General features: G+C 38.1%; 1 protein-coding gene and 1 long non-coding RNA gene across 3 annotated transcripts; both read right to left on the minus strand.

The window, feature by feature from the left end:
• Positions 1 to 3,505: 3,505 nt before the first annotated feature.
• Positions 3,506 to 6,408, minus strand: LOC309505902. The gene is made up of 2 exons (XR_014208590.1): positions 4,209 to 6,408; positions 3,506 to 3,978 (listed from the first exon to the last, which is right to left on the minus strand). It is a non-coding gene; the product is annotated as an uncharacterized lncRNA (long non-coding RNA).
• Positions 6,409 to 10,338: 3,930 nt separating this feature from the next.
• On the minus strand, positions 10,339 to 24,919 carry slc6a4a (solute carrier family 6 member 4a). 2 transcript variants are annotated; one of them, XM_082180515.1, is made up of 14 exons: positions 24,809 to 24,919; positions 21,124 to 21,710; positions 20,340 to 20,474; positions 19,790 to 20,012; positions 18,412 to 18,550; positions 18,163 to 18,297; positions 17,896 to 17,999; positions 15,713 to 15,840; positions 15,401 to 15,513; positions 14,876 to 15,007; positions 14,614 to 14,713; positions 13,955 to 14,055; positions 13,233 to 13,400; positions 10,339 to 12,691 (listed from the first exon to the last, which is right to left on the minus strand). In XM_082180515.1, exons 2-14 carry the CDS (start codon positions 21,500 to 21,502, stop codon positions 12,608 to 12,610), a joined length of 1,941 nt encoding a protein of 646 aa, XP_082036641.1. In that variant the 5' UTR covers positions 21,503 to 21,710; positions 24,809 to 24,919; the 3' UTR covers positions 10,339 to 12,607. The 2 variants fall into 2 exon arrangements, with proteins under 2 accessions (XP_082036641.1, XP_082036640.1); XM_082180514.1 differs by lacking the exon at positions 24,809 to 24,919 and adding an exon at positions 23,783 to 24,765.
• Between the last annotated feature and the right edge of the window lie 2,561 nt (positions 24,920 to 27,480).

Below are 27,480 nucleotides of genomic sequence, written 5' to 3' on the forward strand. Positions count from 1 at the left end.
ACTTTGTTAAAGGGGTGGTATAATGCCCTTTTCACAAGATGTAAAATATATCTATGATGTCCCCAGAGTGTGTGTGTGAAGTTTTAGTGCAAAATACCCCACAAATATTTTTATATAGCAAGTTAAAGTTGTCACTTTTTGAGGGTTTGCAAAAACGCACCGTTTTGTGCCTGGCCCTTTAAATGCAAATGAGCTGCTGCAGAGGGCGGGGTTTCAAGAGCTCGTGTCTGTTAGCAGATGCTGTTACCTCACGCAGTCTAGACACACTAAAATGACAGAAACTGTTCTGCCTTTAAAGGGGACATATCATGCTAAATGCACTTTTTTAGCCCTTACATGCATTTTGTTGTATATTTGGAGTGTTTAGAAGTACAGAAAAGATGAAATTATTCTCTTCAGGTGCTTCGTTGATATCTTTATATTCTGTTTTGGTCATATTTTTCAACCGGTTCAGATTTTTCTGTTATCTATGACGTTTTTTTGAACTATCACGTCACAGTATTTGCAGCGGAACTGCCAAATAAGGACATTGACTTCCGGCCCAACACTTCGAGCAATCCGCCATTATTATTTCTCGCTGCAATTTTGTAGTCCAAGCTAAAGGATGCAGAAGTTACGAGAGGGTAAGTTAAAATGTTCGGTTGTTGGATGTAGTAACCCACACGCTTCATTACACCGTCTAATTTAGATGAACTGCCGCGCTTGTGACAGGAGCATGTTTAACTGAAAGAACGAGCAGAGAGAGAGACCCGGTCGCGCGCGCGCTCACTCTCTCTCTTCAGAGCCAGGCGAAAGTGTAAACAAGACATCACCGTCTCCAAACTAGACGCTGTCTTGCTCTCTCTCCCTCGGACATATTAATCAAAATAAATCGACACGGTGGTAAAAGGTCGGAAGACCAAAGTTTCATGTGTAAATACAGTACACACCATTGCGATACATCCATATGAAGACGTTGTTCTGCAGGTTCGTCGTCTTCATTTTCATCTCGCTCCGGCTCTGGCTCGAACATGTAAGGCTGGCTGGACAAGTCTTCCGTTGTTGACATTTTGTTAATAACGTGTGTATAAAAGTTTCTGTGCGCTAGATAATCCTATCTCTGCTACCAGACTACAAAAATGGCCGAACGGGGTGGAGTTGAACCGAGTGTCACCGCTACAACCTGGAGAGGGGGTATGAAGTGTCTCAATATTATTTAAAGAGACCGCACCAAAACGAGTTGCTTTCAGAAGCACATTAGAAAAGGGGTAAAAAAGGGGCTTGTGGAGCTATAATAATGAGGAATTCAGACCCAAGCATTGCAGTTCCGCTTTATATAGACTACAAATGTATGATTTATATGTAAAAAGGAACAATTTAAAAGCATGATATGTCTCCTTTAATGTTAAACGGAGTCAGATAAGGATGGAGAGACTCAAGAAGAAGTGACAACATGTAGAATGCAACAGGACGTCTCTGAATGGTTAGTTGATGAATTTATGCTGCTGATGTGGAGTTAACCATCTTCAATTAGGATATTCTGCCATAATAAATCTATAAATTGCTCATTTATGAACTGTTGTGAGATGCACACAGAGTGACTTTCTATTGCATGTGAAAAAATGGATGCTAAAGTTTGAGCTGACTCACAAATGTACTCTTATACAACAACTTTTCCTCTTCTCAACATGGACTGTGTGTTCCCGGGAGCGGGGTTTATGTATATTCTAGGGTTAGTGATGTCACTAACCCGAGAGGAATGTCGTGTAGTCCCAACCAGCTGTTTGTTGTAGTCCTTTTCTTTAAAAGCAAATATCTCCCTTTGCTTTGAACTTTGAGCGTTGTAACTTTGCAGATGTTGTTTATGCTCAAACAGCAACATTACACTAACTAAAGTTAGAAAAGTGAAATCACACTCAACCACCCCTTTAATAATAAATAAATGATGTGATGAAGTGTGTAAGCAGTCAGAAAACAATGCAGCACAGAAAATTCACGAAAAACACTATCATGTTAAAGCCTGGGAGTTTTAAACAACATTCTGAACATGGAGCATCCGTGAAAACCCTGGTTGAAATGAGTAAAGAATTCCACAGACAGACGGCAGCGGGTGGGAGTGCTCCCGTCACCCATGTGTCATGCATATGTACGGAGGAGGGTGCTATTTCCAGGGCCTAAATAGAAGGGCCTTGATCATCAGTCTAGAGCTGATTGTTTTATCCACAGCTTTCTTTATTTTATTTAGAAAAACTAGACTAATGCACACCAATTCAGCTGAGATTTGCACAGAATATTTTCATCTATGGTGGAGCGTATGTTGGAAAAATTCATCAAATCCGTTAAAATATCTCGGCTACAGATTATTAAACCCACCCATTCAATCTGAGCTCCATCCCCCATTTCATCCCAGCAGATGTAACATCAGTATGCTGGTGTTTTAGAGAGCTTGTGGCAAAAGACCACAGCCAACAATCAATGCAGACTCATTCTGTCAGAGAAAACAAGCAGTCAGCCGGAGACACAACACATATTGATTAGAAATGAGACACCACATTAAGAAATTATTTTCCTGGGTGTTGTGATAGTGATTTATGGATTCATTTCTGAGTTATTACTTTCAGTGGTCGAATGTCTTATTGGTTGTTTAATGCATTACTATTCCTCATATTTTCTCAATACAGTTAAAATCCCATACCGTGAGTTTATTATTATTATTATTATTGTCAAACAGTAAAAGAACAACCACAACAATACATAAGGAAATGAAGAAGCATTGTCTGCTACTTCATGATGTCTTTTATGCTCAAATGTTGTTTTGCCACATGGGCACGTCTCACATTTTGTCTGTTATCACATGCTGTCTGCATCTGTCAGTGACCGTATCTCTGTCTCCCCGTGTGGATTAGCAGGGAGAGCAGGGAAAATAAGATTGAGATTAGGGAACACTGACTATGAGGGTTTAAGACAGACAGACAACAGCAGTCATGGCTTTTAATTAAAGTTCGACTCGGATGGCTTGGCTCGGTGACAGTGAAAGGGGGGATGAGAGGGCTGGAGTAAGAGAAATTGCTCCTTGGGGATTCGCAAAAATTCGAAAACTCCCTTTCAGACGACAAAAAATATTTTAAATGAGTGAATGAAATTCAAATGAAGCAGAACCACTTCAGATGCAGTGGACATATTCACACTGGAGAAGCATCAAGAACCACTTCATTATTTTTGTGATATCAGTCCTCCTAGTGTTAAATCCTGTTTAATCTCATTTGAGATGTCTCATATAACAGCAGCATTTCTGATGCGATGGAATATGAAACATCATGTCTCAGGATGCAGATACTCTCATCCTTTCCACAGAGCACTAGTCCTTCTAGTGGTGATATACTGGAATTGCAGCCTGTCTAAAGTCCTGTCGTTAAACAGATAAGATTTCTTGAGTGTAATTGAGTTATAAAAACATTAAATCCACGTGATAGAGAATACAAAAGTCTCTAATATTGCAATTACAATTAAGGAAAGCATATAAAGCTCTAATTTAATATCTTTAATGCATATTGTCAATTTGTCAGCCCCATTGTTTTCTGGCCAATGTATTTCCATGATTTTAGAGATTTTCCATGATACTTTTTTTGTGTACAAAACATCCAAAAAGACAAAAACATCCTCTTAATTGATATCAACAGAACGCTTTAGGTATTTCCATGACATTCAACATGTTATTAAACTTCCATGAGTTTGGAAACTTGCTTGGAAGTCACTTTTAATAAACCACTATTTAAAGGGGTAAAAAATTTAACAGTTTTGGGTCCAACACAGAGATCCATAAAGTTCATGTTTCTTTTTCTGTCAGCAGTCATGCAATTCTGTTAGAAGTCAGGGAGAGGTGTTCTTCACTTCTGTTTCTTCTCAAGCAGCGAGCTGTAGCGCCCGGGGGAGTGTAAACAACAGCCGCGAGGACGACAATCACAACGACGATCATCAAACTCAATCCCACCGTCAGACCTGTGAAGGCATTTACTCTTTTAATATTATAAGATAAGCTTTCAGAACCATATAGAGTGAATATAAGTTCTTAGAACGTGTATTCTAGTTAGAACGCAAAGCAACTGATCCGCGAGGAGGAGTCACGAGAATGACAAACGACAAAGATGTGCCCACGTAGACAGCGTCTCTGATTATCTTTTTATTTTATTTTATCATGACAACAAAGCACGGTGTGTGCTTTTCTTTACCTATATGTTGTTGTCCGATGACATTAGCAAGTCGGTCCATGATTTTTCAGGAGATTTCACGATCCAGTTCGATGGATCCAAGAAAACTCTTGTTCTAAAAACACGCAGACAGAGCCTATGAGACCAGAGTCGTCACGTGATTGTTAAAGTTTAGCTACAGATTCGATTCAGATTGAGCAAAATTATAAAATTAGATTGCAAGCTTTGTAATTTGAAATTATTTGTTATGTATTTATTTTTGGTACTTTTCTATATTTAAATTATTTCTGTAAACGTCATCAGCAGAAGTGCAGACGTAAAGATAGATGGCAGCACTGTATGAATTTTGTTGATGAGTTTGATTGATTGCTCTGGCATAGTAGAAAAACTCATCAGATCGTCTTTAATTTTTTGTCCAATTTATTTTTTTAAGCCGTTTTTACTTCTAAAATGTTTCCCTTAATTATCAACTATAATTTTCACTGTTTAGAAAATTTGTATTGTGAGCCCTCCATTGGAACTCTTGCACATCATCTTGTGAAGGAAGAAGATAATCCATTTCACTTGTCAGAATCATAGATTTTTGGGTGAACTAACCCTTTAACATGAAAAAAGTAATGGGTAACAACAGTACTAATATTAAATGTAGGCCTACAGTATGTATCTATCAAACAAACCTCTTGCACTCTGCAATCTCCATGAGATGGCGCCACCTCCTAGATGATGATAGTGCAACAGTTGTGAAATGCTGACCTGTAGTAGTAATTGCAAACTAACTAAGGGTATGTTCTAAAATTTATATTGATTTATAACTTAATCATCATATTTTCCAATTTATCCAGATTGTTCAGTGATATTTTAACTAATCCGAGACCACCATATTTTAACCTGAGTCCACCATCATCTCTCTCTCCCAGCCTTTCATTTGTAGCCATATGTGTCTTTACTCTCAGCACCTCAGTCTATAAAGGTGGATGGAAGTTAAAGTTCTGAGCCTTCTGAAAACAATTATAATACAGTGTATTGAGAATCGGGAGGGAAAGGAGGAGGTGGACGTGTGTGTGTGTATTTGTTGAGATAAGGAGGCATTCTTTGCGCACAAAATGAGTTCATTAGGCAGTTGCTTTTGATAAAGGGGCTGCAACTGGGGAGGAATGAAAGGTTTCATTTCCTGTCTTGGCAAGGCAACATATCACCCAGATCAGTTAGTGGCAGGGCAAAAGCTGGGTGACAGACAGGAGAATAGAGGAAGAGGAGGAGAGAAATACCAGGATTCAAGGAGCTAATACAAACAGAGAGAAAAAATTCTGACTTATATGCAGAAAACACACACAGTTCACAGATCAAAGATAGGTTTCTATAAAAGGAAATATTGCAAATGTTTATAGGCCTATAACATGAAACATTAAAGTCACCATGAAATCAAAATTGACAATTCTTATTTTTATGGAATATTGCAGGATTTTTAATAAATTATTTATCTGTGCGGTGCACGTCATCATTATTTTTTTTAAATGAATGTGCTCTTGTAATCTTTAATCAAATAACTTTACTGGCACGAGGGCGGGACAACCTGTCACTCACATGACATCACATTCACAGCACTACATAATAGGCTTGATCGACTTCATGCAGCTCTGCGCAGACCGATCGGTGGCTGATTTTAATGCATGCCGTGCATTACAAATTTTGCCCGACTTGGGCTGCGTTCCAGTCCAAAATTGTCATGCCCTTCACTCGCTAACTTCCCTCTGTCTCGTTCACTCGGATGTGCGTCATTGCTTACGTTGCACGAGTGCCCACCACTGGCGGAAACTGCAATGGGCTGAATTGTCCTAAGCCCTTGATCACTTGGAATCAGCAATGGAGTTGATTTATTATTTACATTTTTTTCCCTTTAAGAATTTGTTTAATGCAGCATCCAAATGTATATAGGTGTGTGTTGTTTGTTTTAAATAAAAAAAATAAAAAATATCAGAGTTGTTTGTTGTGGTGGTGATTAGACGAGATTTGTGGTGACGTCACAATCGTATTGCATTGTGGGACATATAGGCAGCCTGAAGTGTACATGAAGTAGACTCACTCCCTCAGTCAAAATCGAGGGAACGAGGGTCTGTTCATATAAACTTCCCTCGTCCACTTCATGAAGTGGAACGCACTTCAAAATGGCGGTGGGGATTCCCCCGAGGGGAAGTGCTTAGGGAAGTTCGCAAGTTCCCAGCCGCAGCCGATGTCGAACACACCTTTTATTTCTTGTACACAAAAAGTCACCTAACACAGACATAATGAGTTACAATCATTAAACACATGTTTAATGTGAAATGTGTGCTGTTTTTAATTAAAAAAGTTTCAATATATTCATTTTCCACCCGCTACATGCAATCTGATTTCACTAATTAAACCTGTATGTTGCTCTGACATTCTCTTGTGTTTCTTGTTTGCTGTTTATTTGTTGCACATTTGTAGCCTGTTTGGCACATGAGGCTATAACTGCCTGTGATGTTTATGAGGTATGATGTGATCTCACCATTAAATATTCCATGGCAACTTCGGCTTTCATATTCTGCCAACATTTGTAAGGGTCACTAACACACAAAATAAAACAAGTATAAGTGGTTTAGAATGCAACCATTAAAACCAGCTTCATAAATGTAACACGCATTTGCTGCCATTCGTTAAACAGGTTACAGCACTGTCTTGCATAGAACATTTTTGAATAAATCTTTGATGATTGAATAAGTGAAATTCACCTTTATTCCACAAGGTGGCGATGTCTGATACACAATAATGAAGTGGCATTTCACTCATAGTTACCGCAGGCAGAAACAAAAGAATAGGAAGTATCATCAGCAAAACTTGAAATGGCTCAGCGATTTACTGCAGAGCAAGTACTGAACGCAATCAAATATTAGTGTCACTGTCACTTGATGGTGGATCTGGTGAAGAAGCTGTCAGCGATCAAAATATTGACTTTGAAGGTGTTGAAAATGATAGTTTTGCGAAAATGTCTGAGTCAGATGCTGAATGTAGGCCTACCTGGAAATGAGCTCTGAAGAGGACAGTGATGATGGTATAAAACATTTGCTCAAACTGAACGTGTCCAAGCTCCAAAAGGTAACAAAATATGATTTATTTTATTCTTCTGTAATAGTCTAATATCAGGAGAGTTTTATATTGCGGCAGGTAGAGAATAGAGATCCATCCGTGTTAGATATAGATCCATGTCGTTATTGCTAAAGACCCGAATATGTAATTGCTAATGATTGGCGAAACATTCATGCATTTAAGGGTTAAAAGCGATAGGTTTATATTTATTTTTGTTTTGAATTGCTTTTAAGTTTTGTCAATATTCCATCCATAATGATCGATAACGAAAAATATCTGTTACTTGCTACGGTTACATTCTCAGGTGAACGCGATTTCTATTTGTTTGTTTTTTCTGTCAGTATGTAAATATAAATATACATTTATATATTATAAATAGTACATTTACTGGTAGGTAAAAACTCTTGCAGTTGAACATGCTCCCTGCTTTTAAGTGACCTGTGACAAGTGTAGTCAGTATAAAACTGAGGAAAGTAACTTTTTTGAGCAAATATCAGTGTGAAAGATCAAAATGATAGGCTTACAAAATCACAGAAGAAAAACATTAAAGCAAAAATATGAGCAGAGTGGGCGTGTGAGAGCAGTCGGGCAGATAAAGAGATGGTGTGATCGGTGCAGGGGAGAGAGGGAGATGTGACAGCGTTTAATATAGATCCTCCAGTCTGATAAAACTGACAGGAGGTTCCCATTCCCAGAAGCTACTCATAGGAAATTGCCAGAATGAAAAACAGAGAGAGAGAAAAAGAGAGAGAAGGGTTCTGTGACTGACACCCCTCATTACTCTGTATTTCTTCTTTCTCTCTCTCTTTCTCTCTCTCTCTTTCTCTCTCTCTCTCTCTCTCTCTCTCTCTCTCTCTCTCTCTCTCTCTCTCTCTTTTATTTATTTATTTAGAATTCTCTAGAATGTGTTACTTTGAAAGTATTCAGATATGGTTTTTGTCCAAAAACATGCTTGATATGGTTGTACAACCTGTGAAAGCTGTAACTCAACAACACTGTGTGTATGTATCTGAGTTCAGTTTGTGTGAAAGCAGAGGAGTATTTATTCAGTCTCTGGGTTCAGAGGCCCAGGTTTCACATACAATGTATAAATTAGTCCCTGATGACAGAAACTCATCGTTATGCTTGTCATTCAGAATTTGAGATGCATGTGACTCTCAGTGAACCGAAAACAGAAATTTGAATCACGAGTTCTCGCCCAGTATCGTTCAAAATTCTCAATGCAGTTCATTTATCATGAATTATATAATCATTTTACAAAACAAAACAAAAAAGAAAAGAAAAAAATTCTATTTGAATATATTTACAGCATCATTACTCCTGTCTTCAGTGTCACATGATCCTTCAGAAATCATTTGAATATAATATTGGTGCACAAGTACATTTCTTATTATTATCAATGTTGAAAACAGTTGTGCTGCTTAATATTTTGTGGAAACATGATTTTGTTTTGACCATAGAATTTCCTGATGAACAGAAAGTTCAACAGAATAAGATATATTTGAAATAGAAATTGTTTGTAACATTATAAATGTCATACTGTCACTTTAGATCAATTTAATGTGTCCTTGATGAAATATATAACAAAAAAAAATGTGTAATTATTAATTTTCATAAATTATTATTATTATTATTATGAAAGAAAAAAAATCTGAATGGACCCTATTAACTTGGTCATATTTAATAGTATGTTTAAAGTTTATTAACACATGTAGTCCTTTAAGAATAATATAATCATTTAAAACACACCAAAAATGAAGTAATTTCAGCATAAAACATATTTGTACTCCGGTATGAAAATTTGATTTCATCATTTAAGACGTTAATGCAGCCGGATTATTTCTATTGGTTTGATAATGTATCTCTTAAAGCAGAAAATGATCTTGTGGTTCACTTTGTGGAGTGTCTCCTTTCGGGAATTAGGAAGATGACTGATAGCCCATGTCAATACGAGGAGAAGCTCTGAGTCCTCTGTGGCTTGGTGGAGAGTAGAAGCGTGTGTATATGTGTGCAATCTGCTCCTTAGAATGTCTGTGAGCAAAACCTAATTTATCTGTGTCCAAACCCACCTGATAACAGGCTCTTAGGGTGGAGTGTGGGATAAGTGGGTTTTCCAAAGATGGGATAGAGTGAATCATGAATTAGCTCAAGGAAGTTAGATGTGATTCAGATGCAATCAACTTTAGTCAAAGAATTTTAATGAGTTATCTTTCTTTTTCTTTTTTCCATGACCACTACTGTTGGAAAGTGTGGGGGTCAGTAATATTTTTGAATTCTCTTATGGCTGCATTTATTTATTCAGAAATACAGTAAAAAGTAATATTGTGAAATATTGTAATATTGTGAAATTAGGTTAAAATAAAAATGTATAAATTAAATGTAAAATATTGATGGCGAAGCTGAATTGTCGGCATCATTATTCCAGTCTTCAGTTTCACATGATCCTTTTGAAATCATTCTAATAATTATTATTATTTGATGCATAAGAAACATTTTTTTATTATTATGTTGAAAACAGTTGTGATGTTTAATATTTATTTTTATTCTTTGATAAATATAAAGTTCATAAGAACAGCATTTTTTTTTACATTTTAACATTTTGTAAACATTATTAATGCCTTTACTGTCACTTTTGACCATTTTAAATGACCAAGTATTAATTTCTTTAAAAATATCTTACTGACCCCGAACTTTTGAACTGTATTTTTATGATTTACTGGTTAAATATTTAATAAGAAAAGACAAATAGAAGAAATTTTACAAAAATTACATTTTAAAAGAAATGATTAAAAAAAATTATTTTACTTTTTTCACTTTGTTAGAAAACATTAAAAAAATATACCATGATAATTCCATGCATGCTTGAAGTACCATAAAGAAAATAACATTATATATGAATATGGTAATTATTCAGTACCATGTAACTTCTTGTACATGTTCTTCTGTGTAAGCAACAAATTCAGTACTTTGAAAGTAAAGATACACGATAGGAACGGCAGTCAAATACCTCCATATTTATATTATAAACACAATAAAGACACACATCCATTATACATATACCTTTATTTTATATCTCTTAATAATTCATATATGTCTTTGTCCTATACATATTTTCTCTTAACAGTCTTGGAGACATACATAGATCATAGTTAGTACTATAGATTTTCAATACTTTGATAGACAGAATATTCAATTCTGTTGAGAAAGAAGAGGAAAAGTCAGCACTGGACTGAAGCACACACACATACACACACACACCCACACACACAGATGCACAATATAGACTCATGTCTACGGCATGCACACACACACTGACGGAACTGACCGTGGCTTATTACTTTTCTACCTCAATGTACAGCTCAAACATGTCAGTTCGACAGAGAAATCGACGTCCTCACATTTTTCCCACTCTACGAAATCAACGAGTAACAGAACGTCGGACCGCACAAACAGCAAGACTCACAAATTGCACATGCATGATGCACATACTTAGATGTCCAGTCACACCTTTCTTTTCTCATGAAAAAAAAAAGTCTGAATCAAGGCTGAAGCGTATATGAAACAAGCACAATAGTTTTTGGTTTCTGCTAGTTTGTGTAACTCACATAAAGAAATATGTAAAAAAAAGGAAATGCTCAGAGCCCCCTGTTGATATTGAGGAGCATGCTAGTGGTCGATCAATATGGGTTTTTCAATAAACGAGTCTTAAGACTTCTACATTTGGTTTCCCCAGTCCTGAATATTTGGTCCCATCCTTGTAAATGCTACATGTAAATGGAAACTGGTATAGGCAGACAAAGAGTTCCAGTTGTAAATAAACAAAATAAGCATTATGTGAATGAAATGCGCCACAAATAAATACACATGTGTCTAACAGTTGATAAATATCCACAAAAAGTAGGCTAAACACTTAATAACTGTTTCATACTGTATACGGGATTGGTGGACAAAGACACACACATAAACACTCACTCAAACACACCTGTGCAAAAAAAAAAAAAACACACATCTGGACCTAAATAAAAATTATTTGAGCTCTTGCTTCTCTCATTTAAAACCTACAACCGTAACCTACATTTACCCTTACCACATCTGAAATGAAAAAACAAATTAACACATTTTTTTTTTAAAGTAAGAAAAAAAGACAATATATCCATGATTAGTGATGGATTCAGTCTCTAAACCAAAAACAGATTCATTGAAGTCATACTTACTGTACAAATTCCTGTAATAACAATAAAGAATATGGCCTTATATAAATGTGTGTACATGTAAAATATACCTGAAATTGGTCACAAAACCATAATATAGCTATCTTTATGTATTTAGTTAGTATTTAAAAAACAAATGATTGTAGAAAAACTATATATATATATATATATGTGTGTGTGTGTGTGTGTGTGTTATATCTTCATAAAGTAAATTGAACCATTTGTGTGTACATTCCTGTTCCTATCCCAAACTTCACTGAACAAATATACCAGCGTTCAAAAGTTTGGGAGCAGTAAGATTTTTTTAGTTTTTAAAGAAGTCTTTTATGCTCACCAAAGCTGCATTTATTTGCTAAAAATAAAAATAAATAAACATTGTGAAATATTATTACAATTTTAAAATAACTGTTTTCTATTTTAATACATTGTAAAATGCTGAATTGTCAGCATAATTACTGCAGTCTTCAGTGTCACATGATCCTTCATAAAATCATTCTAATATGATGATTTGATGCTCAAGAAACATTTCTTATTATTATCAATGTTGAAAAAAAAAAACAGTTGTGCTGCACAGTATTTTTGTGGAAACCATGATATACTTTTCCCAGGATTCTATGATGAATAGAAAGATAAAAACAGCATTTATATGAAACAGAATTTTTTTGTAACAATGTAAAAGTATTAACTGTTCGTTTAATGCATCCTTGCTGAATAAAAGTAGTAATTATCTTTTTTATCTACAAATTCTAATTATCTAAAAAATTCTTACTGACCCCAAACTTTTGAATGGTCGTGTACTCATGAGCCACACACACACACACACACACACATATTTATATATATGAAATGAACAATGGAAGGACAAAAAAACTATCTCAAGAACTTTCCACGTCGGTCAGTAACTCAAATGAGCGATGACTGGTAACACATGGACGGCAAGAATACAATAAACAACGGCTGTATTCGGAGGCCTGGCCCCACCGTCACACAATACAGGTAGCAGACTCCTCTGGGGTGAGGTGTGAAGGGAGGTCGGCCGGGGCCCTTACAGGAGCCACGGGCCCGCCGCGTTTGTGCTACATGTCCAGCAGAGGACGATATGTGTCACACGGCATTGGTGATGACAATTGTGTCTCTCTGAGGGCCGCTGGACCCCGAAGCCTCAGGGGTAATGCTTTTTAACAGACGCTATGGGGGTAAGCAGTGAGAGTGGCACAAAGATTTTACATCATGAACTGTGAAAACATTTAAGCAACTGAAAAAACTACAGCAAGTGAAGACAGTAACAGCTCAACTTCAAAGAAATGTCTCAGAGACTGCTTATAAATTAAAGGATTTCACAATGCACTAAGTGATTCTTTAGCAGTTAAATAGTGAACAGCTGTGGGCTAAAACTCTCCTCTGTGAGAGACATAATTACTCACCCAAAACCTGACATGCTAAAAGCACTGGTAGTTATATCACAGGAGCAACAAAGATTAACCTTGTGTCATTTTTCACCATCTGCCAAACACACATCCTGTGACTAAACACACACTCTCAAAGTCACTGTATGGATGCATGTAGTGACTGACAGCCATGAGGCCCTTTGATGTCTATCTTCACGCCTCAAACAAAGATGCATTGCAGCATAATTGTGTTTGTGCTTCTGTAATGTGTTTAAATGTTACCTGATCAGACCAGATACAGTCATGTACGTGTTTTGATGTTTTAGTCTGTCTAGGCTCACCTGTTTGAAGGTTCCTTTGGTGGTGATCAGATAGTAGACCATGTAGGAAGGCACACAGATGAAGGAGGAGACTCCAATGCAGTAGCCGAGCACTGTGGTCCAGAAAGGGTAGAGGTAGTCAAACAGCTTCACCTCGGGAGGGAATGCCAGGAAACTCACAATAATGAACTACAGGCATGAAAGAATGAGGAAAAAAGAAAAAAAAAATTTTTTTTTTTTTTTTTAAAACTGTATTTGCATATCTGACATGCTGGGATCTGTTGTCATTTACTCGCTCTCATGTTGGTCCAAACCTGTATGACTTACTTTTTTTCTGTGGTACAAAAAAAATAATAGTTTTTTTGTTTTTAATTCATAACTTCCAAATTTATTTTGGACCTCATTGACTTTCATTGGGGCAAAACCAGTTTAAACAAATCCTTAACAACAACAAATCTTCATTTGTGTTCTGCAGAAGAAAGTCATACATGTTTGGAATGATATGAGGGTGAGTAAATAATGACAGAATTTTCATTTTTGGGCCAACAATCTATTTTAATGTATTTGTAAGTGAATGCAGTCCTTTCTGGACTGGATTTATATAGCCCACGCAGCGTAGCATATGCCAAAACTATGGGTATGAAACCTAGGGAATGCATAAACTGATACAATGTATTCATTGAAAGCAATATAAGTTGCTTAGGCAAGTCACCAGATGCATAAATGTTATGTAAAGGACTGACCAATAGGAAGCAGGGACAGATGGCTACCCAGCAGACCCTCCAGAAAATACCAGGGGCAAAGCCAAGCATCAGCTGCACGTCGTTGCAGAAACGTGTCGTCCCTGCAAGTATTTTACAAACACACTTAGTGCACATTGCCTGAAGCGACATATCGGATTACGAAACTATTGAAGTGCATGATATCATTTTGGGACTTATAAATGGTAGGTGGATGAGAAAGAACAGATGGACAACAGCAGAGAATAAAGTGATAGAATGACTAAACAGTTTTATAGTTCGACATTATGACTTCTCTCCCTGTAGCAGTGACTAAAATGAGATTTTCATAGACTCTCATAGGAAAGGGTACACAGTCCAAAAATAAGAAATATAAATGACACAAGCTAGGAGGTTTAACAGCAATGCTCAGACAGTCTTGAAGAGTTTTGAGGGAGTTGAGGAACTGTAATACAAAAATTGTGAAATGTCAAAAGTATACATTTTCTGTCTCCAGCTTAAAAGCCTCTAGGGCTGATCTTGTCAAGACAATTCAATAAGAAACTACGTAAGAGTTTGTTTGCACTTAGTTGCGTCAAACCGCCACTGAATTAGACCAGCGGAACATATCAAAATTAATTAAAGGGATGTTTTGAATGATTTAGCTGGAATCCAATACTTACCATAGAACCAGGAAACAGCAATGACCTCGAGGAAGACTACGGTGATAACAGCAGGACCCGTGGCGTACTCCTCAAATAGTTTAACAACAAACGCACCTCCCTAAAAACACATTACGCTAGTATTAAAAGGAATAATGAATGTGCACACTTTGGAAAATGACATGTTGTTTTGGTAAAATTCCAAGTTTGGTCTCTGGACAATGTTTAATAAAGACCTCCAATGCAAAACAAGATTTTTGTTAGCTGTGCTGTTAAGACTCACGTAGGTGAGAGTCGAGAGGGCGCCCAAATAACAGACACACACCAGGCCGAGAACAAACCATTCTCTTCTTTTGGCCAAAAGGTGGGGGAATTCGTCCAACATGGCTGTAATTACACCTTCCAGACCAGCAAACTGTAGTGAAAAGCAGGGGATGATAGAAAAGTAGGTCAAGGACCCATTGAACCTGTACAGGCATTAATCCAAATAATGCTCGTTACGGTGAATATAGCACTAACTCAGTGGTTTTTGACAGGGACAAACATTATAATGAAAGAAAATTAGACTACATATGGAGTTATTTAATTAGCAGACTATAATAAGCCATGCCTAACATGACTTCATTGCGAGTGTGATCACTATAAGGACAGGAATGGGTTAACTATGCGCACTAAAGACTTAATGTAATGAAACACTGTTGACAATACATCATACTAAATTCAGAGACAATAAGCTGAGTAAACAGGGAAAAAAGCTAATTCATTAAGATAAAATTGTCTCGAAAGAAAGAAAGAAAGAAAGACTGACCGTGCTATCCAGCCCCAGCATAATTATCATGAGGAAGAATATGATGGCGAAGAATGTAGCAGCAGGCATATTGGCAATAGCCTCAGCATAGATGATGAAGAGCAGACTGGGACCTTCGAACACATGCATTCAATCAGCACAGGTACATCAAATGTAATTTCAATGTAAACGGCCATATCACATTGTACGGCTTCTCACAAACTTTCATATGCAATGATTTATTTGGTATTATGGTTTAAATAATAAAAAATTCTCTAATTCGTACTTCTTTGAATGTAAATGGGAGCAAGCATAAAGAAATGTGGTGCTCACCAGCATCCTTAGCTACAGTCTCCACACCTTGGTGGCGCATCTCTGCCATGTAGCCTAGCACTGTGAAGATCACAAAGCCTGACAGGAAACTGGTCAGACAGTTCACTGAGCTTGTGATCAATGCATCTCTGAAAATCAAAGAGAGATATAAAGATTTGAGCTAAAAGTAAAGGGACAAATAAAAAGATAATTCAAACAGGGACCCCAACAGAAAAAAAGGGTTCTAGAAATAGATATGAAAATCTGAGTGGTGATTACGAAAAGGTGTTGTGGCTGTTTGTCAGGGCATTATATAAACCTGCATAGAAACACGTGAAACATGTTGCAGGGGGAATAAAAATGGTGCCAGGGAATGGCTGTTCACTGTTTACTTTCTCTTTGTGTTTATGAGAGAAGCACCTAAAACCTATATTTACTCTTCTAGCTGACCCTGTTAGCCTATGACACTGAGGTCACTCAGGCCTGTTGCCTTTACTCTTCATCTTTTTTTTTTTTTTATATTGTTTTTTGGTGATTTTCCTTTTATTGTGACAGGACAGTAGATAGATGACAGGAAACGAGGTGGAAGAGAGACGGGGCATGGGATCGGGAAAGGTCCACGAGCCGGGACTCGAACTCGGGCCGCCCGAGCGCAAAGACGCTACATGTCGGCGCACTGACCATGAGGCCATTGGCACCGACCTTTACTCTTCATCTTTAATCATAAGAGAATAATGACAAACATTGTCTGAACCACTTCCTGAGAGAAAAAATATCTTATCAGTGTGTTTTGGGAAAGTTTCCTGGTCAGAGCTAGAACTCGACCAACTCCAACCTTGAAGAAGCGGTGTATCTGTGTGTGTGTGTGTGTATGTTTCAGTACACTTTTACTGGCAGGAAGGAGAGGTGTAATTACCATCTGCAGACATACTGGAGCCTAGAACCTCAGATTGGGGACCTCAGCAGGTCACTTTGTGCCTAAACCGGGATTTTGACTGATATCCAAATAATAAATAGAGATAGGTTTCTGACAAGCAGTGCCTTAAAGGGATAGTTCAGGATTTTAGACATGAATCTCTATAGCTTCCCCATAAGCAGTGTGGTGCATTGACCATGACTTACCCCCGACAGCGTCCTGTGAGCCGAGCTCCGGTCCAGTTTTGGTCAAGATGAAATTAGTCCGGCAAGATTGCTGGGGTCACGGCAATAAAGCTTTTTTCTTCTCAAATCAATATGTGTTCAAAAGAGTGATATATTTGCGTCACTAAAACGTTGTCTATGGAGAGGTCAGACCTCGTAATGGCTTGGCACTATTTTCTCCCCTGTCATATCACTGCGCGCTGCCGCTACCTACAGCCAGCTGCGAGCTGCGCAGGCGCACACCACTTTTTCAGTTGTTCGGCAGTGTTTACAGCAGTGTTTACGTGCTCAGAACAGCTACACGAACGAGCTAACATAGCTACTCACCAAGAGCGATCAGTTTGTACAAGCTTTGTAGAAAATGGTGCGGACTTGTGACTATCCGGACTGTACAAACAAAGATGTGGCGCTTTCTCCTCACACATTTCAAAGATTTCCTGTGGCAGATGTTGCTCTGAGGCGACTTTGGCTCATTGCTCTGGGCTTCAATGTGAACACCAAACTGGCGAAGATAAAGAAGATATCCTTTTGGCTGTGTGTCGAAGTCAATGTTGTCATCGTCGCTGCTGTAGTCAGACATGTTATCGTTCTCTTTACGAGCTGTAAACAAAGTGACACGTGCGCGGCTCCCAGCTGGCTGTAGGTAGCGGCAGCGCGCAGTGATATGACGGGGAAGAAAATAGTGCCAAGCCATTACGAGGTCTGACCTCTCCATAGACAGCGGTTTTGTGCTGCAAATATATCACTCTTTTGAACACATATTGATTTGAGAAGAAAAAAACTTTATTGCCGTGACCCCAGCAAACTTGCCGGACTAATTTCATTTTGACCAAAACTGGACCGGAGCTCGGCTCACAGGACGCTGTCGGGGGTAAGTCATGGTCAATGCACCACACTGCTTATGGGGAAGCTATAGAGATTCATGTCTAAAATCCTGAACTATCCCTTTAATCAATCGGAATCATTCAACCTGACGTGATGACGTAGTTAGTGACCTGTGTTAGCGTATTATTGCTGTATTTCCCCTACAATAGAAAATGATGGTATGAATGTGAGGTATGTACTTGTAGCAGTTGTTATGAAAAGGATTGTAGCTGGCAAAGGCCAGGAGAACACCAAAGCCTGGACCCAGAGAGAAGAAGATCTGTGCAGCTGCATCAAGCCAAACCTGAAAAAACACAGATGGAGTGATTTGTCTGTAAAGATTTTCATTCATCCATATCATATCTGACAGATGGCAAGAAGTATGTGTTTAGGATGAAGACAGACACAGCAACCAACACAGATTGTGCAATATCTAAGTATTCAAAATGGTTGAAGTTTCCACTCACTGAAGTGGTTAGAAGTTTGCTCCAATCAGGTTTCAGGAAGAAGATCACTCCTCTCCATGCTCCTGGCAGGGTGGCCCCTCTTACCAACAGGATCAGCAACACCAGGTATGGAAAGGTTGCCGTCACCCACACTACCTACCAGAGAGAGTCATGAAGAAGCTGCTAAACAAAGGGTGCAACTTTTCAACAACAGTCTAAAGTCAAGGTTGCTATTTCTCCCCTTGCCTTGAGGTTTTCTGTATATCTTACCTTGCCAGATGTCTTGACCCCTTTCCAGATGCTGAAGTAGACAACAGTGAAGATGAACAACAGACAGAGGGCTAGCTGCCAGCTCACCCAGCCCAGCTGATGAAGACCAGGGGACAGATGAACCTGCAACACCTGCCGTCTAAGGACATGAGAGAAGTTGGTTGACAGGCATTCCCGTAGAAGCTACTATTGTGAGATTAAGGTGCCACAGAATAATAAAATAAAAATCGGAACACTGTAAAACATTATATGATCAATAAGTTAGGACAACGTATGTTTTTACATCTCTTTAACTCGTCAAAATAAGTCAAGCAACTTTTTTTTATAAGTTATACAAGATTCAATTTTTTTTTTTAAGTCAGGTAAATGTAATTTAAAGGGGTGGTTGATTATGATTTCACTTTTTAAACTTTAGTTAGTGTGTAATATTGCTGTTTGAGCATAAACAACATCTGCAAAGTTACAATTCTCGAAGTTCAAAGCAAAGGGAGATATTTGCTTTTAAAGAAATCCCTTTTTAAGGACTACAACAAACGACTGGTTGGGACTACACAACATTCCTCCCAAGTTAGTGACATCACTAACCCTAAAATTTACATAAACCCCACCCCCGGGATGCGATTTATTATCAAGACAGAATATGCTAATCAATGACTAGAAGATAACTCCATATAAGCTACATAAATTCATCAACTAACCATTCAGAAATGTCCTGTTGCATTCTACATGTTGTCACTTCTTCTTGAGTCTCTCCATCTTTGTCTGAATCCGGTTTGAACATAAAAGGCTAAACGTTTTTGAAATTTTAAGTGCACGTCTTTGTTAGTGCAAGCTGTTGTAGCTCCACCCTCTGGAGCAGCAGCTCATTTGCATTTAAAGGAACAGAGACAAAACGGTGCGTTTTTGCTCACCCTACATTTTTTTAAATTTTAACATGCTATATTAAAATATCTGTGGGGTATTTTGAACTAAAACTTCACATACACACTCTGGGGACATCAGAGATTTATTTTACATCTTGTGAAAAGGGCATTATACCACCCCTTTAAGTTGAAATTACTTAAACATTTAACACTTAAAGTTTTTTTTTTTACAGTGAATGTGGATCTTCCAGGAAAGGACTTATGAGTAACATTTATATGGAAAACAGGAAATTCCGGCATCACATAAAACATATGGGAGCAATCAACAAAATAAAGTCTCTAAATCTCTCGTGAAGCAGAGGATACAACACCCAATCCCGCCTGAATCTTTCGGGATCTTCCTCTTTCAAACACAAAAGTCTGTTGATGGTACATGAAGCCTGGTGAAGGCAAAGTTCTTAGTTTCTATCCCTTTAAACCTGGACTTGCACTTACATGCACTTACATGCACTTACATATAGAACTCCTCAGCAGGAGAAATGGAGTTTTCGGTCCAGGAGACATTCAAGTCGGTGGACAGGTAGTGGGTGCAGTTGGGAGTGTTCCACCGGTTGTTGCAGGTGGTCCAGGGCAGTGTGGTGTGAAAGGAGGACAGGAGGTAGTAGAGAGCCCAGGCCATTATGGTATTGTAGTAGAAGGCAATGTAGAGTGCAATGATGCAGATGGCAAAGCCTATACCTGGAAAAGAACAGGAAAAAACAAATATCTAACTCGGTTTCAAGCACCTTCCACTTTAGGGGAGTGGGTGACATTTAGGATCAAGTTCCATTTACATATAATTAAGTTTCTTAAGCAGCTGGCATTTTACCAGGTAAATGTGACAATTTCCATAACAGAGTCCTGGCTATCAACAAAGAGAGAGTGAAATCGGTAAGAAGTTTAGAAGAATGTCAAGGGAGAGTGTACTATCAGCCCAGCACATGTCAATCTGCCACTATCTGTCTGAGTGTTAACCCGGGTCCTCTGTCTCAGAAGTCTGAATCTTGTGAAGTGAACCCTTCTTACCCTTGAAGATGGGGCAAATGTGTTTCCAGATGGAGATACACCCACTGCGGTGAAACTGGCCCAAAGCCAGTTCCATGTAGAACAGAGGCACGCCACCAAAGACAGCCATCAGCAGGTACGGCAGGAGAAAGGCACCTGTGAAGCACAAGCATTTAAACAGGAAGTGCAACTTGATCTTCACGGTTCCAGTACATTGGTCTAAACACATTCTGAAAGCACTATTATACTAACAATAACAGCATAAAAGGCGCTAACATACACAAAAAGTTCCTGTTCAGACAAGCCCTCTGTGCTTGATTAAAGCTTTATACGTGAGCTTTTGACGTGAACGCTAGATAGCTGTTGATTGAGTAGCATTGAGCCAGATTATTAAACAATATGAGAAAGTCCCACCCATGAGAGCCACAATTATTGGCGTTGGATGCGATGAGTGTCTCCTTGCCCACTCTATCTCTCATGCACTCCCCTTGCATGGTGAAACAGGAAATTACAAAGATTTTATTACTTCAAATTCAATGAAAGGAGACTAAAGCCTGTTTGCACTGAAGATGCGAGCTGGATCGCACAAAGAGCAGAGACAACCGCAGAATTCCCCATTGTCTATTTGTTATTTTTAAGCAAACAGTACCTAGTTGATCTTGTCTTTAAGACGGAAATCTTTCTTTTAATGGGATGCAACACAATATTTGTTTAACTCCTCTAGAGTGCATCACACTTATCTGTCTCAGTGTTGCCTGCAGCTTCAGTAGCACTACTGCCTAATGTTCCTAACTTTTGACCTTACCCCCTCCGTTTTGGTAGCAGATGTAGGGAAAGCGCCACACATTGCCCAGGTCCACTGCATACCCGATTACCGACAGCAGGAAGTCCATCTTTTTGCTCCAGGTCTCCCTAGGTGGATCCAGGCTGGTCTGCTGGACCACCAGAGTCCTGAATGTTCCAGGGGTGCTGCCCCTGTCCGTCCCAGCGCCTGCACCTTCCCTGGGACTTTGTGGGGATGTGCTGGGATAACCATTGGAGACCTGCCCAGACCCGGAGCAGGATTTCGGACCCTTCTCCGCAACGCTGTCCGCAACCAGCCTGCCATTCTCTTGCGACTCCTGTTCTTTCTCCTGCTTTCCCCCGTCCTCTTGATCCATCATCATTGGTTGTTTCATCTCCATGGTGAGGACTGCTGTTAGGGCTGAGAAGGTGGTCCTCTTGCACTGGCTAATATCGTGCCCATGAGGGGATAGAGAGCCTGGAGAAGAGGGGCTGGGTGTGGAACAGAGCGGGCTGGGATGGAGACAGCAAGGAGAGGGTGACTGGTCCTTAACCTGTATGTTTTAACAAGCTCAGGTGGGAAAACAAGGAAGGACTGCTCAGGCCCAGCTGCAGAACAAAAAGAGGGGAATTTAACATGGATTTACCCCTGTCATTCTCATAAAAAGTGTTCTTAAGAAGTCACACATCATCTTTGACAGAAAAAACATATGTTGTTTTGCAAGGTTTCTGAAGATTTTGATTAAATATACCCTTAAAACACGGCTGTAAAACGCTAAGTGAACTCTGTACATGCCACAGCAACTTTAAGCCTCAGGGAGATGCGAAACCACATATTTATTCTCACTATGCCTGACACTTATGATACTCAAATTACAATAAGAGACTGTACCCGATGTTACACACAGATAAACCAAAAACATGCACTTAACCCAACCTTGACACTAATTTAAACAGATATTATATACATTGGTACGTAAACATTTAACAATGCAACATGTGAGAGTTAAGTAATACTGAACATTACAACATGTTAAACTCATGTAAAAGATAGACTAATTAATTACAACAATTTTTATTTGTATTTAAGGTCATAAATAAAGGGTCAAACAAGTTTAACACTTGTTGATCAACACCAATCAATCCATCACTATTTAATACAAATATATTATATTGCATTTTAATAAAAGTGTGATTCAACATCTAAAATTGGCTGGAGGCAACTGCATTTCTTTCCGCCTAGCGTTCTCTAAAAGCTGTTTGTAATTACTAGTTGAGGAGTAGTGAGGCAGGTGGGCGCAGCGACCAGAGTGAGAAGATATTAACCAATACATCAAAACATAATGATTAAAATAATGTCAGGAATAATTGAAAGGGGAACAAAAAAAAATTCCCTGCTTGCCTTTTCCTCATACTATTGCCTAATTATAAACAGCATTTCATTTAGTTTCCATCAGGGGATATTTTTTTCTTGCCAAAAATGTTTATTATTTATTCAACGTGAATAATTTGTTCCGCTAAAACACATTTAGAAAAAAAGACAAATGCTATTAATGATTTTATGATGGCTGTGGAGAAGGTGGAAAGCGTTCCGCACTATTAAAATCAGACAAAAAGTGAAATGTTAAAATGTTTGCGCATATCCAGCATGGCAACTTATCAATACAATTAATTTGAATGTAAAAGTTGAATCGTCAAACATGAGTACGCATACAGGAAAATTACACTTTTTTTTATGTGGAATAAAAAATATAAAAAAAGGACAAGCAAAAGTTAAATTATCATGCCATAGTATCAATTATCTAATTAAACCATAATGACAATGTAAAACTAAATTTCTTTTTTTGAGCTGCCTCCTCATTCAAGTGTCACAAGATAAAATGAAAAATAACACTGATTTACTAGTTTTACCTAGGATGGTTTTCTTGACAAAGATTATCTGATTGGCAAACTGCCTGATTTTTATTATTTACAGCTGTATCTCTTTGCTACTTTCCACCCGCTCTTCTTTGCACACACTAAATCAACCCACAAATCGGCTCTCTTTTACAAACCCTAAATCAACCCTCTTAATGCTGAGCGTCTAGGACACCTCGTCTCATTTTTTCTTTCTTTCCATAATTCATAATTATAGATAATATGCAAGGTCAAGATCAGTGCAGCTTTGTTATGGTAGGAGTTTGTTCGGTTACCAGGATCACAAGATTAACAGGACCTAGGCTAAAGCCAAATGTGTGTAAAATAACCCATTACTCCACTATCTTCATTATTACACATCTGATACTGTATGCACATAAATGCCAAATGAAATAAAGTTAATATGAACAGTTTTACAACCACTAGATATTGAGATAAAACACTTCCAGTCCCATTGTAGCATCATTAGACCTAATAAAATGAGTTATTCTTGGTTCTCAAAAACCTCCAGTACAGCAGAACTAGACTTCCACATTTTAATGAACTTAAAATGTCTGTTAAAGTACAACTTGACGATTTCACAGAACTACATAAATCAACATAAAACTTTGGACAAAGAATCAACGGCATACACAGAAACATCAAAATGCCTCCTGTTACACATGCAAGCGCGTACAGACACACACAAGCAAAGACTTGCCACCCCAAATCGCTTCGTTAAAACACACACGCAGCCACAAACACCATGCACAGTGCAACCCTACCGTGCTGCGGTTGAGCAGTTCTGTGGGGGTCTGTGTTAGGGTGGTGACCAAAACCATCCCTGGGAGCCCAGCACTCAAGACACACCCCCTTCACCCCTGCTCGCTCTCTTTCTCTCACTCACTCTGTCTTCCTCTACTTTTTCTGCTACCAAACTTGCGTTGTGGTAGTCACCTTAAGGCACTTCAGATGTAGTCACATAGAATTAAGCTCAATGATATAATTATGACCCCTGCTACCAAGCATCTGTTCATGCAAAACACAAAAGGGATGAATGGAGAACTCCAGTCCTCATCACATGCGTATCCACATAGTATTTATTTGTGTCAAAAGAACCCTGACCTACATTCTCGAAATCCCACTAAGATATTTGACTTACTTAATTGACGTCAGGTTTAAGAGGGACTGCCTATTAGTTTAAAAGAATCGCTGATATCTTTATATACATGCAGGTCAAAAGTTTGGATACACTTACTGATACACTTCATCACTATTTTATTATTACATATTTTCGAATAATAGTAAAGTCATCAAAATTATGAAAACAAAAATGAACTGAATGAGTTTCTATGGTGGGCACTTGTTGCCCGTTCTTTCCTTTATTATCCGGTCCAACACAAACATATATATAATTTATATGTATTTTACATAATATGATTTTATAATATAAGTAGACACAAGAGAAATGTAAAAAAAATGTCTAGTCAAGTGTGTTTAGACTTTTGACTGACTGTATAGGCCTTTTCAATTACATGCAAACAATGATCTTGTTGGGAAGCTCACTGTGCAAATAGACTAAAAACAGTTAAAATATAGGCCTTGTTTGTCAATTAATCTTCTAAGTGCCATGGCAAATAAGTGAATTACGCACACAGTTGGGAGTCTAATTGTAAACAAGATTTTAGAGATAAATATGAACACGCAACATGGTTTCCACATTGACTTTTTAACTGTACATAATGTAACAACTACATATTAGACATAAAAAATAAGGGTTGAATCAACAGGGAAAGATAAATATACATTACCCTTCTGTTCTCCTGAATGATCTGCAATCCAGAAATAACACAACTTAGTGATGGACACAAAACATATCTATTACCTTTTGAAAATTAAACGCCATGCACTACAACACAACTGACTCTTCAGCTTCATCAGCAGTTTATGAACCTTTCTAATACGGCAAGTTGTTATTTTCTTAACATAGCTTATTCAAATGCATTGTATACTTGAATAAAAGCCATCACCTCGGGCAAACAAAAAACCAAACCACACACACATACACTCATGTTGTGTTTTCATGTTTTATGGGGACTTTCCATAGACAGAATGATTTTTATACTATACAAACTGTATATTCTATACCCTTACACTAACCCTACCCCCAAAAATACCCATCACACAAAACTTTCTGCATTTTTACATTTTCAAAAAACACCCACACGGACAAGGATTTCAGATATTGCCATATTTGTGGGGACATTTTGTCCCCATAATGTAGGGTTTTCCAGGACTACACACACACACACACACAACATATATTGTAAGATGTTAACTGAAGATTTGCATTTTCGAACACAGAGAAAGTAGGTCAAGGACAGCTTGATCCAGTCTTATAAGTGTGAATTCATTTATGCAGATTTGTTTTTAAAAAGTAAAAAAGAAGAAATTCTAACCGTTTGCTGCATTATTAAATGAAAGTAAAAGTGATTTTCGACGTGCAATCTGTCAAAATGCACTTTGAGCCATGGAAATGAACCATTAGCACCAGAAGTTGTGATATGAAAATCAATAATAAAACGTTAGAAAAAGACAGTAGGCTATAATGCTTCATCAACATAAAATGATCAAACTGACCACCCGAAACTGATCAGATGATTCTAAGGTGATTTAAAGTATCAAGTCCACACAGGTGTCTACGTAAAAGTGTAGCCTACTGCGTCACATAAATATTCCACTATGTTCAACAAAGTTGTCCAAATACTTTTAAACAGCATACTATGTTGTTGTAGCTATCATTCAAAATCGTACTAGCATCTTTTTGTGTCAATGTATGCCATAATCTGAGCAGAAAACAAGACAGTTAGCACCTTTACTTAATCTCTTATTGTTGTGATTGTCCGTATAGACCATAGATCGTACAGAAGACGGGACAGAGGGATCAGGACAGAAGAAGGGGCTGATGACAGCACAAACGGACCGAAGGAGACAGGACGTTTAATCTGTATAATAACCTTAACCAGTGAAAAGTACAGAGAACCACCTCAGGTGAACCGCATCACAGATCTTATTATTATTATTTTTTATATTTACCTCGATAAAACCGTTCTGAGGTGTTTTCCAGTATCTTCCATACTATTCAATTAATGTCAAATCTTTTACTTTTTCTATATTTATCTGTGAGTTCCTTCTATCTGCTATCTTATTGAAAGAAATGCTCTCTGGACATGTGTTGGGGAGAAACAGCGTCCTCTACAGAACAGTGAATAACTGCAAGCAAATTATCCACGCCGGTTTGACCAGAAGGGTCTGTCTGCGTCCCGCTGTACTACAAACCACGCCCCTACAACAAGTTACGCCTACCGCGAAGAAACAAGCGTGGTGGTCATTATCTAAAACAAACCGCCGGACACACTTGGATTTTACAGGTACAAAAAATATCTTCACATATGAAATGTAGATGTAATTTATTATTAGTCAATAACCCCTTAAAATACAAAAACGGTGACCTACCTTGTCAAGTTGAGTTCTGCAGCTCATGCTAATTTGATGTTTTTGCAGCATCTCTCAGGGTCCACGGTGAGGGGACAATTCAAACTATTTTCCCCACTTTTAAGCACTCACACACTGTTAAGCACATAAATAATGTAAAGTACCGAGAACATTTGCTGAGGATCCATTACATCATCCAGTTTTTCTTTAGATTCCCATCTAAAGATTCTGATCATAATTGTGTCTCAAACGTTCCCAAGAATCTGTCTTCTTATAGATGTAATAGATGCTACAAACCTGTTTTAAATCCCCAAAGACAAACATACAAGGCACACAGACAGCTCTTCTTGAAGAACCAAACTTCTCTGACAGACATATTACAAACACACTTACAGTGTGGAGAACACAGAGTCTTTCCAATCTGTCTGAGCTAGTAGGATAATCCGCAACAAGTCCAATGAACTGAAAAGCAGCAGGGTAACAGAGGGGTGGGTGGATGTATCTAAACTAGGTGAAACAGATTTTTAAGGAGAGAAATAAGAAGCTTAGGTTGTGTCTGACAAATGCACTCCCCTTTAACTTTCCCTCTAACAGTGGCAGATTGGGATGTGAAAGAATTAAGGGCACAAATATCCAGTCAAGAGTATCTTCCCATTTCAACACCAAAAGAGTTCTTGGAATCACTCTTTGTTAGGATGAGGACTCGGAGGCATAATTGTTCCATGGAACGGCCAACAAAAAGGTACCGTTCCTCAGAGGTCTTTTAAACCCCTTTCACGCTTTTTAATCTTTTGTGAGGCCCTGGTATTTCCACAGTCTTCGCAAAGTTCAAAAAGATACCATCTCTCCACGGTAGTGGAATTTTTTTATTAAATCCATGCAAAATAGTCTGATAATATCATTTTATGTTGTTGGAAGGCATTCAGTTTAAGAGTCTTAAAGACACACTTTGCCGTTTTGAGGCATTTAAATTGGAAAAATCTTAAAT

This window comes from Leuciscus leuciscus (assembly GCF_965113295.1).
Source record: "Leuciscus leuciscus genome assembly, chromosome: 9".
In the NCBI taxonomy this organism is placed as follows: Eukaryota; Metazoa; Chordata; class Actinopteri; order Cypriniformes; family Leuciscidae; genus Leuciscus; species Leuciscus leuciscus.

Excerpts from the sequence above, each read along its gene's own strand:
- slc6a4a (XM_082180515.1), bottom strand. The coding sequence starts at position 21,502 with ATGGAGATGAAACAACCAATGATGATGGATCAAGAGGACGGGGGAAAG. Across the intron at positions 14,714-14,875 it reads CCCTCTCGACTCTCACCTAC|GGAGGTGCGTTTGTTGTTAA; the intron begins GTGAGTCTTAAC and ends ATGTGTTTTTAG. Across the intron at positions 12,692-13,232 it reads CCAAAGGAACCTTCAAACAG|CGTCTGTTAAAAAGCATTAC; the intron begins GTGAGCCTAGAC and ends TTACCCCCATAG.